Source organism: Neopsephotus bourkii, unplaced genomic scaffold, assembly GCF_033783945.1.
Source record: "Neopsephotus bourkii isolate Nb327-2 ecotype Australia unplaced genomic scaffold, CSIRO-AGI_Nbou_v1 NB_745, whole genome shotgun sequence".
Classification (NCBI taxonomy): Eukaryota; Metazoa; Chordata; class Aves; order Psittaciformes; family Psittacidae; genus Neopsephotus; species Neopsephotus bourkii.
The window spans coordinates 3,128,202-3,143,764 of record NW_026901243.1 but is presented as its reverse complement, the minus strand read 5'-3'; the positions used below and the strand labels follow the sequence as shown (position 1 = coordinate 3,143,764).

Genomic DNA, 15,563 nt, shown 5'->3' with positions numbered 1-15,563 from the left:
TAATGTGCACATATTAAAAAGTACATCAGCCCTTCCCTGGCCGTGCAATAGCTGGATTTGTGGAGAGAGAGCCCATTGTTCAAACAGAAAGCATTGCAAATACCAAACTAAATCCAAACGTGGCAGTGCAAGCCTGCAGATAAAAGGAGAAATGTCTCATGTTTTTATAGAGGTAAAAGAGGAATTACAGCCCTGACTAGTCTGGAGAACTAAGATGCATCATATAGGTGCAGAGCTCTATGCACATCTGTGATGGGAGGATCATCCAAAAATGTGTGACCGCTTGAACCACCCAGTCCCTCTGTGTACCCCTCAGGAGGTCTGCCTAATCACCTCCTCCCAGAGTAGCCATTTCTCCATTAACCAGATAGGGACATCCTCAGCTGTAGTTATCTCCATGGGTTGCATCTGAACAAAGGTAGGAGGAACACTATATGTCTTGGAATACCTCAGCAATGTCATGCTGGGTCCTAGGGGGGGCCCTACAGCAGCTGGTACAGCTTAAAATATTAGATCTCTAAGCTAAACGCAGGTTTCAGTCTGCTGGCGCTGCCAAAGACCCCCTGCTACATCCTCGAGCAGGTCTCATTGCCTCTTCGTATCTCTATACCCTGAAATGAGCTCCCAGGGAAGGGGTAAAAATAGATGGATAAAGATAGCTGTTTATGAGGCACACTGATAAGACAGTGGTGCAGCCAGTGGATGAAAAAAAAGGTGGGAATTGATTCACACTGACCATGTGTAGCCCCTTCATACACTCCAAGTTGCTCATTTTGGTGATGGCCTTGTCCATGCAGGACATGGGATGCAGGAATGGGTGCAGGCTCTGTGCCCCACTGGCAGGATGGAGAGATCAGGTCACTGCCCAATGTGTTAATCTCACCCAGGATCAAAGTCCAATTCATCTGTGAAAAAGGTGGAAATGTCCACGTTTTCTTCCTGATCCGGGAGGGTACGATGTTAAACTCTGGGGGACCGGGGTGGGGGCTGCTGTGGGAATTGGTGTGCAGATGTTGGAGGCGCCTGGCAGAGCCCTTGGTCCAGGCTTCGCATCTTTGGCACATAGCTCAACATGCACGTCTGTCCCTGTTTCAGATGAGAGGACGCGATCATTTTTAGACACATCAGACAACAGCAGCTGCATACTTCACCAAGGACGAGGGAGGTCCTCTGCACCCTCCGTGAAGGAGCTATCGGCTCTCTATCTCTCCCAGACAGCTGCTGCTGCTGCTCACACCAACAGCCCCAGAGAGCCGGTAAGCACCAAGCACCACTGCCGCCATCCTCCCCCCTCAGAAATCACCAGTGGCATCCGAACAATGTCCTGTCCCAGCAAGTGGTTGTAAGAGGGTGAGAGAGAATATGTCTGGAGTCACAAATCTGGAGAAACACAGCATCTGGGTTGCCAAAAATGACCAGCTTTCCCTTGTCATTTGCAAACATTGTATACATGTTATCAGAGGTGCTGATAGGAATGTATAGGATGTATACATCCAGGTCTTCACATGTACATACCTGAACTGACCACCTAGATTCATTTTAAAATAATAGGTGTTTCCCTGTCCCCCTTCAAATAAAGAGCAACAAAAATACTTGCACTGTATTTACGATTTAAGTGACATGGTTTAGTGGTGGACTTACCAATAACAGTTGGACACCATGATCTTAAAGGTGTTTTACAACCTAGCTGATTTTATGATTTTATGATTTATGATAAGCTGCATATATATAGACACACATATATGTAGGCACACATGTACATATAGCAAACACACACATGTCTACATCCACTAGCCCATCCAAACAGTTTATTAATACATAAGATTTCCACATTATTTGCATGTATATATTTACACACTCACATCCATGGAAGTAATATTCAACACAGGGCAGCACGTACACCTCTGTGCTATACCCATTCCAGCACACACACACACACACACATCGATCTTAAGGTCCTTTCCAACCCTAACTATTCTATGATTCTATATGTCCATATATGTCCCACTCAGGCATAACTTCACAGTGCAACTTCCCTTTGTTCCTGTTTACAGCTCTTGTTCTGGGATCCAGGGATTTAATCACCCACTCCAGGCTGATCGTTGGATCATAATAATTCATGTTATAAGGGTTATGAGACATTGAGCTACATTTTTCCCATTTTGCCAGCTCCACTAATGATACAGGAGTAACATGGGATGTGATTTCACATCAGGACCTTTCCTGCAGGCCCATCCATGCTCCCTCCCACTCAATCTCTTGCAGTGTCCCTGACCAGAGATGCAGTCTCTTGAGCACATATCGTGGCTCTGGACTGGAGGAGTCCAGACTGAAGCAGTCCCAATTGAAAACAAATGAGTGGAGACTGTAATAGGAAAATTACAACTGGTTAGAAGCCTAGGAAAAAAAAGCTGTGTCAAAACAAGGAATTACACAATTCATAATGCAATTACAGATGTAGATTGGTTTTATTTTTGTAATACTGAAGTATAAAAAAAAATATGGGCTAAATCAAACTTTGGAGAAATCAGTGCTTGTTTTATTCCCCTTCCCCCACCCCCCCCCACCCCCCCCCCCAAATCTGAACAAATGTATTTGGGGTTTTGCTTGTTGGATGAGACTTTTGGAGAAAAAAATTTCCCATCAATTTGGAATAAGATTGGTTTTCCCAACAGCACAGAACTGCCAGAGAACCAGAAAGAAAACCCTCACCTGTAATGGTTTTCAGGTCTCTATAGCTGACACATACGTATATATATAATAAATATATATATACACACACATATATATACAGATAACTTGTCTCCCTATGGAGTTTGATGGCATTTCTCCTAATGTCTTTTCCAGAGCACGGTGAAGGACAACTTCAATCAATCTCCCCACACACAGAAAAAAAGCAAGGTAAGAAATGTTAAAGATAAGCACCATTATCTAACCAAATATTTGTGGACTGCAGTGGGGTGTGATTTAAATCCCCACGCAAGGCAGTGAGGAGCGCTTTCATACTGAATATAGCTATCAGCTGCTCTGTTGCTCTTTCCCACGTTCAGAAGCAATGCAAAAGCAATCCCAAAAAAGCACATTGAAAGTATGTTGTCTCACGTGAAATATTTGCATTTTACGTTTGCTGCAAAACATGCTGACTTTGGTATTCTGGGAGGTGTTTTTTACTAATGTTCAACACTTATTTTTAGCCGGAACAATCCGTATGTAACAGAGTGAAATAACACCGCGCGCTATTGCTTTGAGCAACAACTAATAATATTCCAGGCATAACTCTACAGACGTAATTCCACAGGCATGACAAGGGTCAGCAGATTTGTTTACTGAAAGGAAAGCCATCAGGATTACAGTCTCTTTTAGATAATGATTATAGGCCTGGGCTACCTTCCCTTTGGACAAACGCCAAGCCAGGCAGGTTGTAGGTATTCAGTTCAGCTCCCAGGCTTCCCAAGCTAAGGAGATGGTAAAAAAAAAAACAATGCAGAAAGTGGGGCTCAAAGGTAGGCTGAACAACCACAATTCACCCCATCATGACTGCACACTGTTCACTTCTGCACCAGCACTGCTGTGGATTTCAGCTGAGCTCAGCAGGACTAAGTCTAAATAGGTGTAACTTTTGCTGGCCCCCACCTATAGGTGTTACTCTAACTTCTGGTCCCTCAGCCTTGCTTTTTCCTCCTATCAGCCCAGAATTTGGCCTCCTAATTCCAGCAGATGTAAACTTTAGTTAGCTCCATGCCTGTACAAATCTGAAGGTCTAAAGAGCTTTATTTAAGTCTCTCATTTTGTAACTGTGCATCTATTCCTCTGTAAGTGATGATGCGGAGTAGTCCAACAGAAGAAATCATTAATCAGACAAACATCCTTCCCCAAGCCCTCACTCTGTGCAGTGGGCAGCCCATGGTGATACCAAAAGTGCATCATGCTAGCTCACTACCCAAAAATAGGTTGTCCTCATCAGTTCAGCTCAACATTTTTTTTTGGTTCCCTCCCCATTTCCTTCTTAAGACCTCTTCACAAATAGATCCTTGGCTTTCTCATGCACCCATGTCCTATGTTCCCAGACTGTTTGCAGGTCCTCACATTGCCCTGGACATTTTGGAGCAGGAGGAAGAAGTTAACTTTTAGCTAGCTACTCTAAGACAGCCTTCTTCATGTTACTCTTGCGGTCACTCTCTTTTGCTGATGCAGTCCAAACTAGGCACCTCTGTTGTCCTGTAGCTGGACAGAATCCTGGGGACTGTAGACTAACCACTGCACATGCCTGGATTAGAGACCTTGCTTTAGAGCTTATTGCTGTGGAACCGAAGCTAACACCGAGACTGGAGCATGTTCTGTGGTGTGATGATTTGGAGTGCTGTGTGCTACTGAACCAAAGGTATGGAGCTGAGTAGATGCATGGATTTCCCATGTTGGCTGGCTTTTTCCTTTGTTGTTCTCACTATTAACAACCTTGGAGTTGGGGGGGAGAATGAGGATAAGAGATGATGCTGACGTTTAAAACTGTTTCCCTAAAGATGTCAGAAGCTCAGAAATCGCCTAAAGTAGCCATCAAGAAAATGGAAGATGACTTACCTCCCCCTCCCACCCTTGGCTCAGTCCAGGTCATCGCTCCAGGGAGTCAGGATCTCAACTCACTCCCCGTGCCTCCTCCAAAGCAAGCCTTCTCCAAGTTCTACCAGCAGCGTCAAGTCAATGAGCTAAAGAGGCTTTACAGACACATGCATCCTGAGCTCAGGAAGAACTTGGAAGAAGCTGTGACTGAGGACCTGGCAGAAATGCTTAATACTGAAGATCCTAACACCCAGGCATCTGTGAACCTGGACAAAGTCCTTCCAGGAGAGGTTCAGTCCATGCGCTGGATTTTTGAGAACTGGGCACTTGATTCCATTGGGGACCATCAAGCCACAAAGAAGCTGACAGAAGAAGAGGTCATTCTCAGTGGGGATGTGAAAAATACTTCCTTAAAGTTTGAAAGCCAGGCAATCAATGGAGACAGCCTGTCAACATCAGCCAAGGAATCAGAAACAGACCTTGCCAGAGGGGATGTGCACACTGCCCGGTGGCTGTTTGAAACCCAGCCACTAGATTCATTAAACAAACTGTATTCAGATGAAACCGAAGTGCAGGAGGCAGTTCTCAAGGAGCCTGTCCAGGGAGGTGATGTGAAAGGTGCCAGACAGCTCTTTGAAGCACAGTCCTTAGATGCTATAGGACGTTGCTGCTCAGTGGAGGAGAAGAGCATCCTACAGCTGAAGTCAGAAATCCAGGAGCTAAAAGGTGATGTCAAGAAGACTGTCAGGCTCTTCCAAACAGAGCCCCTCTGTGCCATCAGAGACAAAACTGGAAACATCCATGAAATCAAGTCTGTCTGCCGAGAGGAAATTCAAAGCAATGCAGTCAGAACTGCTCGTTGGCTGTTTGAGACTCAGCCCTTGGATACCATCAACAAGGACACTTCCAAAGTGCAAATAATCCGTGGGATTTCACTGGAAGAAATTGGAAGGCCAGATGTCAGTGGAGCAAGGTGGATATTTGAAACTCAGCCTCTGGATGCCATCCGAGAAATCACTGTTGAAGAACAGGATTTCAAGGCTTCAACAGATTTTGTCACAGGGGCAGATGTCAGCAAGCAGCGACTGCTCTTTGAGACCCAGACTCTCGATTCTCTGAAAGGAGAAGCATCCGAAAGCACTGTAGCCAAAGAACAAGTCATTGGAGGCAATGTAAAATCTACACTCTGGCTATTCGAAACCCAGCCAATGGAAACCCTGAAAGACAATTTTGAAGTGGGACGTTTAAAGAAAGTAGAGCTTTCAGCAGAGGAGAAGGGAGATGTGAAGCAAAGAAAACATGTCTTTGAGACCTGTCCTCTTGGCAGCATCTCCAAGTCATTTGAAGAAGAAATTCCAGCCACCAGCATGGAAGAGGTAGTGAAAGGGGATGTGAAGTCTTTCAAGACTCTATTTGAGACTCTTCCCTTAGACAGCATTAAGCAGGCCGATGCTGAACCTGTCACGAAAGAAGAGGAGAAGATTCCAGCTGGCAACGTCAAAGCCAACCAAATTCTATTTGAGACAACACCTCTGTATGCCATCAAGGATAGCTTTGGCAATTTCCATGAAGTCACCTCTGTAAGCAGAGAGCAAATCATCAGTGGTGATGTCAAGAACTACAAATGGATGTTTGAAACCAAGCCCCTGGACCAATTTGATGAAAGCATCAAGAAAGTGGATATAATAAGGGGGATCACAAAACAGGAGGTGATGTCTGGTGATGTCAGAACAGCCAAGTGGCTCTTTGAAACTCAGCCTATGGATGTCATTCATCACCAAGCCACGCAAGGTGAGGGTCATCCCTCGGTGAAGCGGGAGATCTCCCAGAGGGGGGATGTGAAGACCTGCAGGTGGCTTTTTGAGACCCAGCCCATGCACACTCTGTATGAGAAGGCTGAAAAGAAAAAGGAGGAAGATGGCAGTGTGCCCCAAGCTGATGTGAAGTCATACACATGGATGTTTGAAACTCAGCCCCTGGACTCCCTGAAAGGCCAAGAGGAGCAGTATTTACAAGTCAGCAAGGCATACAGTCAGGAGGAACTACAAGGAGTTGATGTCAAAACTGTCCGGCACCTATTTGAGACTGAACCCTTGGGCAGCATTGTTGCTGGTGAAGCTGATCGAAAAAAAACCATGCGGTACTCCAGTCGTGTGGAGATACAGTCTGGGGAAGTGTCCAGAGTGAAAGAGTTCTTTGAAGCTAAGCCCTTGGATGCAGCCAAGAAACCAACATCCCCAAAGAACGATGGGACAATTGAAGCCGGATCAGTGCATAAGTTCACTTGGCTCTTTGAGAACTACCCCATGGACTCCCTGAAGGACAGCACTGAGGGTATCCAGGAAATCCCTCCAGAGAAGGATATCAAGGTTGGGGGTAAAAGATTCGTATTTGAGACCTATTCCCTTGACCAAATCCATGATAAAGTGGACGAGACAGAGCTCCAGAAGATCCAGAAAGATACTATGAGCAAAGCTAATGTCAAGTCCTGCACTATGCTCTTTGAAAGCCAGCCCTTATATGCTATCCAGGACAAAGAGGGAGGATACCATGAGGTCACCTCAGTACAGAAAGAAGAAATCATGAAAGGTGATGTGAAAGGTGCCCGATGGTTGTTTGAAACTAAGCCCTTGGATCAGATCAAGAAGGGAGAAGAGGTGTTTGTGATTAGGGCTGTCACCCAAGAGGACATCAAGAAAGGAGACGTCCAGGCTGCCCGGTGGAGGTTTGAGACAGAGCCCCTTGACTCCTTCTCAGGGGGAAAGAAGTCTGTGCCCAGAACAGTAGATGATGTGCAGAAGGGAGATGTTCAGTCCAACAAACAGCTCTTTGAGTCCCAGCAAGTGGGACAGAAGAAGTATGTGAGGATGGTCAGTGTCAGTGATGTTCAGCGGGGTGATGTGAGGACATCCACCTGGCTTTTTGAAAACCAGCCTGTGGACTCTCTGTATGGGGACGCGGAGAGAAGCTCATCTGTCAGCACAGTGCAGAGGGAGGACAACCAGAAAGGGGACGTAAAACGCTGCACCTGGTTGTTTGAAACCCAGCCAATGGACACCCTTAAAGACCCAGAGTCGATGGTCAGTGCCGGGGCCCAAGAAGCTATCCCTCACGCAGATGTGAAAAGTACAACGTGGCTCTTTGAGAGCACACCTTTGGATCAATTTAGTGCTTCTGAAGGTAGCATAGAAACAGAACTGAAAGAAAAGACCATGAAGGAGACTTTAGAAATGCTCTGCACTTGCCAGGCTATTCAGCATAATGGGATCCTCATTGAAGCCAATGATATGGAGAGCGTGAAGATGGTGAAGTACCAGCTCAGCAGCCCAGGTGCTCCAGAGATCCTGAAAGAGGAGATTGTGGGAGGCCATTTGCAAAGGATCATGCTGCAGCTCCTGCACAGAACCAATGTGGAAGCACAGAGTGTACTGGTTGAGGAGGACAGAGAAGGCAAGATCAAAGTTAGCCCATTGCAGCTACTGGACCAGAGTGAAGCTGTTAAAGGTGAAGAGGACTTGAGCGGAAATGTAGCTAAGGCTTTACAGGGTCTCCTCAGTCAAGATGCTTCCATCAAAAAGGGGATGGTGTTGCAAGAGACAAAATCAGGATCAGTGAAGATGACCCTCTACTCCCTCCAGTTCCATTCTATCCAGCAGAAAGTTGTCAAGGGGGATGTGAAGTCAACAATAGGGAACCTGTTGGCTTCTACTCAAGAGCAGAAAGCAACAGCAACCATTAAGCGGGAGGACAATGAGAAAGGAAATGTCCAGCTTTTTGCGAGCTGCATTGAGAAGGGAGATCTAGACTACCTGAGGAATCTCCAGCAGCAGTCAGAGATACAATCTCTCATCTCTTCCCAAGCAGAGGAGGGGGCAGATGAGAGTGTCCCATGGGTTGTGCATGGGGCTAATATACATATCTTACCAAATAAAGAACAAATAGAGAAAGTAATTGCAAAGGGTGAGCCAGGGACTATGGAGGGAGCAAAAAAGGTATTCACATGTGAAAGCATGGGCAAAGAGGGTGCATTAGAGAGAGATGTTGTGGATGCAGCAGGTGTAACAGGCACCACTGGGCAATGCCTTGGGAAGCCCCTGCCCACAGTGATGGGAAAAGAAGAAATTCTGTCGGGAGGGCTTAAAGTGACTACGAAGTCAATCCAAAGACTTGCAGATGTCAGCAAGAAGGCAGAGAAAGAAGAAGCCACCACTGCCAATTTGAAGGAACCCAAAGCTATGACGCAAAGCAAATTTCCAGCCCAAGTCACAGCTCAAGTTGGAGAAGTGCCCGGGAAACAGCAGAGTTTGGTGACTGGGGGAACCAGCCAGATGCAGCCAGAAGAAAAGGCCCTTGGGTGTGATCTTCAGACTGCAATGCAGAGCCTGAGGATAGCAACAGCAGAAGCAAGAAACATTCAACACCACGTCCAGAGCAAGCTACAGAGGAACAAGGAGGAGGTCCACACGGCCTGCAGGCAGCAGGCAGCCAGCACACAGGGAACAATGACCCTTCAATCAACCATATGCCAACAAGATTCTGCATCCACCATGCAGGAGAGCACCAGCACTGCCACCAGGACCACCACCACTAGAGTCCAGGAGTCATCCAAGACTGACACAAGTGTGTCTCAGAAGAGCATAGCATCACACAAAAAGGTCAGTGCTTCAAAGGAAGTACAGGGAGGACAACTATTGAGCCAGGAAATCCAAGTTGTGCCTAGCAGAGATTTTAGCATTAAGGATGGCCTTTATACTGCCACACCCGTGAAAACCTATATAAACCCTTTTGTTGAGTCTGATTACAAAGAGCAATCAGTGCAAGAAGAAAGAGATGTTATTATCAGAGGGGATGTACAGACAGCTATCAGAGCACTGCAAAGTGCCGCCACTGAACAGCGCCTGGTAGAAAAGGAGGATGTTGTCCGAGGTAATTTAAAAGCCACACTTCAGTCGCTGGAAAAGTCTAACGTTAATGTCTCCAAAGGGGATTTTAAAGCCGCTATGATATACAGAAATGCAGGGCAGTCCTATTCTGTGTGTAAAAAGAAAAATGAGACTCAAGTCATTAGTAACCAGACTGCTGTAGTGGCTTCAGGGTCACAGACTGATAATGACTTTCCTCCTCCTCCTCCCTCAGTTGCTGTGATGAAAGCAGAACATTGCCCACCCTCAACCAAAGCAACAAGAGAAGGTGCCCTTCCACTACCAACCAGCAAAGATGAAGCCCCAGGATGTTCTGCACCACTTCAGACCCCTTCTAATGCCCTCCCTTCTCTGTCCTGCAAACCCACTGATCAGAGTCCAGCAGAGAAGCCCAGGACTCCTCCAAAACCAGAAATTACTGCCCCGCCCGGGAAAAAACCTGTCCCCCCTCCAAAACCTGAGCACCTCTTACATGAGGCACATTCTGCCTCTGCAAGTAACTGCACAAGCAGACCAACCAAACTGAGCCCTCCACCCTTGCCTCCAAAACCTGCAGGCCTGAGGGAGATCATCAAGCCAAAGCCTCCCCTCATGGAGCTGGGATTAAGCCACATGGAAGTATGTGAACAATCAAACCATGCAGAGATTCAGGCAAAAAGCTGTGCTTTGGAGACATCTGTGAACAAGTCTGTCACAGTTCAGGGTATGAGCCCTGAAAGAAAGCTGCCAAAAACCATTGCTAAAACCCCTCTTCAAATTGCAGAGGAAAGGTACAAGGCCAGCAAAGGAAAACAAGGAATGGTGGAACCATTCAGTGTTAAGACTTTAAAGCCAATAAAAAATGGAGTAGTTAGTTCTGAAGTCGAGCAGGGCATGATGAGTGGGAAAGCAGCAGCTCCAAGACGTCCAGGTGAGATGGTTCAGAGGCATACAGAGCTGTGCCAAGACAAGAATGGGTGCTTTTCAGGATCACATCCAAGCTGTCCTGGTAGAGCACAGCCTCTTAATGTGCCAGGACAGACTGAACCAAGCGCCTCCCCTGAGGGTCACACCACTTTTCCAAAGAGAGGGGTTGACATTGCACAAAATGCCTCTTCCAAGATGGAAAGAGAAAGTGTGTCTAATTCTTATGGATCGTGGGATAGTCAGAGAGTTGTGCAGCAGGTGAGTGAGAGGAGGCAAACGTGTCATTCAATGTCCTTCCATCAGCAAACAATGAACTCCTTTGAGAAACAACATCAGGGGAATAATGAGCAATTTAAATGTCCTGATGGAGAGGCAGAGACACCTGCCCAGGAGAAGCCAGTGGTTGTTATGAGAGAGAAAAACAAGAGAGAAACAGAAGATGAGCGTCGGAAGAGACTGTCAGTACACAAAGAGGAGATCATGAAAGGCAATGTCAAGGAGGCTATGGAGATCTTTGAGAACCTCAGGAGACAGGAGCAGCTGCAAGAGATCTTGACTCGGGTGAAGGAGTTTGAGGAGGAGACAAGCAAAGTGGATGTGAAAGCTCTGAAGAGCTTCTTTGAGAAGGTCCCTGACTGGGTTGTTCGTCAGAAGGCCCATCAGGCCAAGCAGCAGGACAGGGCTGATACACTGGCAAAGGAAGACACTGATGGTGTGTCCTCAGTAGATCTGGTTTTCGGGGACCTGGAACGAGCAAGTGCTGAGATTATCCACCTGAAGGAGCTGACACTTGCCCGGCTGCAGGATATTGAGGAGGCCATCAGAAAAGTTCTTTATTCTGTCTCTAGTCTCAAGTCTGAGTCAGACATCGCTGGGCTCTCAGGGCTGTTCAGGGAGTCTCTGGGGAACACCCAAAACTCTATGAGCAGCAGCAATATCCGTAAAATCAGTATTGTCTCAAGCAAAGCCAAGCAGGAGGGAGTCGCATTGGGGACAGGGGAAGCCACATCTGTGGAAGACACAAAGGTGGCAGAAAAGACTGAGGTAACCAAGACAGAGCTAGAGGTCCCTCGCCTAGTTCAATCTCGTGTCAGCTCTCCATCCTCACCTTCCTACATCACCATCGAGTCTGCTGCCAGGAAACCAGCAGAATCACCCAAGACAGCACTTGCCCCCTGGGATGTACCTTCACCAGGTTGTCCTGACGCCCCAGGAAAAAGGGAAGCTTTTTCTCAGGACAGCTTTAACTCCTTCAGCCAACCATCAGCAGAAGAAAAGAGTCCAGAGCCTGTCCAAAAAAGTGCTGGGCTGACCTCAACGAAAGAGCACACCCTTGGCAATGCCAACCACGCAATGAGTGACAAAGAGAGGTCCCCTCTGGATACTTCCAAAGGCAGCTGCCACTGTGGGATGAAAGGAGGCTTTTCAGACTACTCCTCCCTGAATGTCCCAAGCCCACAAAATCCACGGAGGCAGAAAAGCATCCTGGAGCTGCAAACAGGGCCCGATGGGTCCAAGCTCTATGGAGCCACTCGGACTGTCATGGAGCAGTACGAGGAAATGGACCAGTTTGGAAACAAAATCATCACTTCATCCACCACAGTCACCAAGCAATCTGAAACACAAACATCTTCCACGTGTGATGTAGTCTCTCATCCCCAGTATGAGGTATCTGCCTCACCCATGTTTCGGAGGTACTTGAAAAGCCCAGGCAAAGACTTCCACACCAATGGCAGTTTTCAGGAGCCAGGAGTGGTCTTTGTCACCTTTGGCAACTCCAAACCAAAGAAATAAGAGATTCTGGAGAGCAGAAGAGAACTGTTTAAGACAAGAAAGAAAGTCCAGTATAAAAAATATCTCCTGGTTTATCCACATTACACACAGGGATTAATCTAAACTCTTAAGGACTTCTCAGGATCATTGTCTTGGCATTCGCATACAGACAGGACAAATGCAGTCTGCCTTGACACTGAAGAAAAACAGCCTTCACCCGGCTAAACCAACAGACTTGGTGCTGCACCATAACCCAGAGCCCTGACACTGTTAGAAGCACAAGGGAAAAATCCATCCATGAGCACCTTCGGGTAGCTTCTTCCCCCTAAAGTGTTGGGGCCAGGGGTGGGGTGGGAGCAGTGCTGTATCAGGTTTCTCTGAACTAATGAAGAAGAAAGGGTAGGTAGGATCAATCAAAGAACCAGTCTGGTCATTGGCAAATGGACACCTTTATACTATCTTCTTTTCCTAAGAAGGGCATCCTAAACACATATATACACATGCTCATATTGATGGGTGGGTTGCATAGGTTTTATCTTAGGTAAAGGAAAAAAATAATCTCGAATTGCTGTCATTTATTGGGTTGGGGAAGGTATTTATTAGGGACTTTTTTGTCAGTTCCTGGAAAGTACTAGATGCTACTGAAAAAGCCAAGACCTACAACTATTATCAGTACTGTTCCCCCAAAGAAAGATGCTGTGAACGGTTAATTATTTGAGTCAGAATGGTTACTGCTTTCCTCTGTTTTTAGAATTGTAATTTATTATCCAAAGTATATTAGATTTTCCATGCTTTCCTACATGTTTACTGTTTAAATTCCTTTTGAGACTTTGTAAAGCAATTTTCTTTTTATTATGACTTTGTTTTGTACATTTTAAACTGAAGAATTTAGATAATTTGTGGTTTGGTTGTTGGGTTTTTTTAACTTCTATTGCTGCATTCTGAAGGTAAAGATTACCTCTAAAAATACCTTGGTCTGGTTGAGTTTCTTTTGTTGAATGCTTGTTTCCTTTCACAGTACCTAGAAATCATCCCTCAGTGAAGCAGCTGAATCACATATTGAGAGCACTCTAAATCACTGGAGGGATTTAGTCTACATCTTCTTTACAATGTGGGTGGATTATCAGCTCCACAGCAAGCAGTGTTCATATCCTTGTCTTAAAACTGAGTTGATTCCAGAGTGATATATACCACTCAAACCCGGACCCTGTGTGTGTGGAGACTGTGTAGTATGTATACACCAAAAAAAGGTATGAACACTTGCCTGCACCCACTTCTTCTATGTGGCATGCTGAGGTGTTGTGCCTCCATAAGCCTTAAAAGGAGGGGCCTGAGTCCCTAGCTGGGTTTTTACATACAGATACCAACTTGCATCATGCAACACATTGTTGAAGGTGTTGTAGGCCAGATAGAAGTTCTGTCTCCCCAAAACACGGGTACATACCCAGAGCTCATTGGTTTGTCTCTAGGACCCCATAATTTGGAAATAAGACATGCCAAAAGAAGAGTAATAACACTGTTTTCAGTTCAAAGGAATGCACCATCGGTTGAGGTAGAAGAGCAGATTGCCATAAATTGAGCGTATCTGGTTTCATTTAGACCTTCCCAATGGTTTTTCTAGGACCAATTGCAGAAACAAGGGCGAGTTACTTAATCTGGACCTCCTCTTCAATTTTTTTCCAATACTGCTTTCTTATCTTTGTTTGTTTCCCACCTTGGCTTGTTTCAGGGTTTCCATAACACATGCTTGTTTCATTTCTCTATATGGACAGCTGCAGGGCAGTTTTACTAAGCTGCAAAGAGGCAGCTTGTGCAATAAAAATTATTCCGCAAGAATTCAATTAAACCCAAATATCAGGCACAGCCAGTGCTTAAAAATGCTGTTCTTATTGTTTGGGTTTCTGGTTTTACAGGATTTATAATGTCTCAATGAGCCATTTATGAGGCTAAGATCATTTGAGATATGCTTCTTTCATGTTTTTTCTGTCAGCCAGAAGCTGAGATATCATGGTGGGACAGATGCTGCACTATTTCAGCACCACACATGGCTCCCTGAAACACTGAAAGGTCTGAGAAAAAAAACTAATACAAAGATTTGAAACTCAAACACAAGCTAAGGGATCAGCTCATACTCTCCATGCTTCAGACCTTGCAATAATAAACCTGTAAAGCACACACAAACTTTCAAATCCCTAATGAGTTATCATAGTTTTTTTCGTCATATTTAGATACAAGACATAACATTGTTCACCATCCTTTGCCCTAGTGGGCCTCTGCATTCATACACAGTCCTAGGTAGATGTTTTCAACTGCAAACAGGCTGGAAGAATTACCTGGACCAATAGAGAGAGGACAGATGGCCTTGAGTGGTCAAACAACAAATTCACCTACAGATCTGGTTCTTTTGCATCAGTAGACATGAAATATGCCACATTTGAAGGGCCTACATCAAATACTACCCTTGCCAGCTCCATTTCAACCACTGGTCTCTCTGAGGATACTCAGTCTTAGATCAGAAAGCTTTGTATGCTTTTGTATGACCCCTCATACTATAAAGATTTTAATTCACCTAGAGAAAAAAAGGCAACAACTGATAAACTAAGGCAGCTGCAACTTTCAGCATAGCAATAATAAGCAGTGTGCTAGAAGAGCCTTCCAGGAACACTCTGCAACTGCTTTTCAGAGAAGTCTTTAGGCAACTTCCTTGCCCACAGTGGCATTCAATTGCTGCTAATCATTTCTGTATCTTCCAAACCATTAGTAAGGCTTGTTCCTGGGACTGATAAAAATACCTCTGAAGAGCAGGAGTATTTGCCATGCATCAGACAGTATGCTCTTAAAATAAATCTCCTGATGAAAGAGACCTGCACCCCCTGTAATAGATTATCCCACTCTGGAAATACATTCCAGGAGTACATGCATTCATTCCTAGCTAAGAGTAGAAAGATCTTGCTTGTTTATTAAACAGCTCTGCTTCCTTGCTTGGTCATGATTAAAGCAAAACATTTACTTTTTTAATACAACAAAGACACGGCAACAGTTACTCTCTTCTCTGCCAAGACACACACTTTCATGCTGTAGGAGAACACGTCACTGTCAGAGGAAGTCCCTGCCAGAGTACCTAGACGTAACCGTGATTTGTACTGCCAGATACAGCAAAGCTTATCCATTGGCCGAGATTTATTATCGCCAAGACTGGCACTGCTCCATCATCACAGATGATGCTGCATTCATGCAGCTGCCTATCACCACTCACTGCTTCTTGCCAAATAGCCTGCTCGTTTCCTCCAGTGAAATGACATCCATGCCGAAGGTGAAGAGCTTTAATTTCTCCCGGAGTAACCCACTAACATGGCATCGCTTTCCATCTGGCTTCTACTACCATTTTCCACTTGAAGAATCTAT

The 15,563-nt window shown here is 45.5% G+C and overlaps 1 protein-coding gene across 2 annotated transcripts in view; it reads left to right on the top strand.

Moving 5' to 3' along the window:
* Nucleotides 1–12,220, top strand: part of LOC133212943 (xin actin-binding repeat-containing protein 1-like) — a 33,031-nt gene extending 20,811 nt beyond the window's left edge. The window contains exons 6-8 of one of the 2 annotated variants that reach the window (XM_061354813.1): nucleotides 1,096–1,256; nucleotides 2,848–2,901; nucleotides 4,521–12,220. In XM_061354813.1, the coding sequence (XP_061210797.1) occupies nucleotides 1,096–1,256; nucleotides 2,848–2,901; nucleotides 4,521–12,179 (7,874 nt within the window). In that variant the 3' untranslated portion in view covers nucleotides 12,180–12,220. Of the gene's footprint in view, nucleotides 1–1,095; nucleotides 1,257–2,847; nucleotides 2,902–3,544; nucleotides 4,382–4,520 lie in introns of those variants that run through there. The other variant, XM_061354814.1, reaches the window with a different exon arrangement.
* Nucleotides 12,221–15,563: the final 3,343 nt, after the last annotated feature.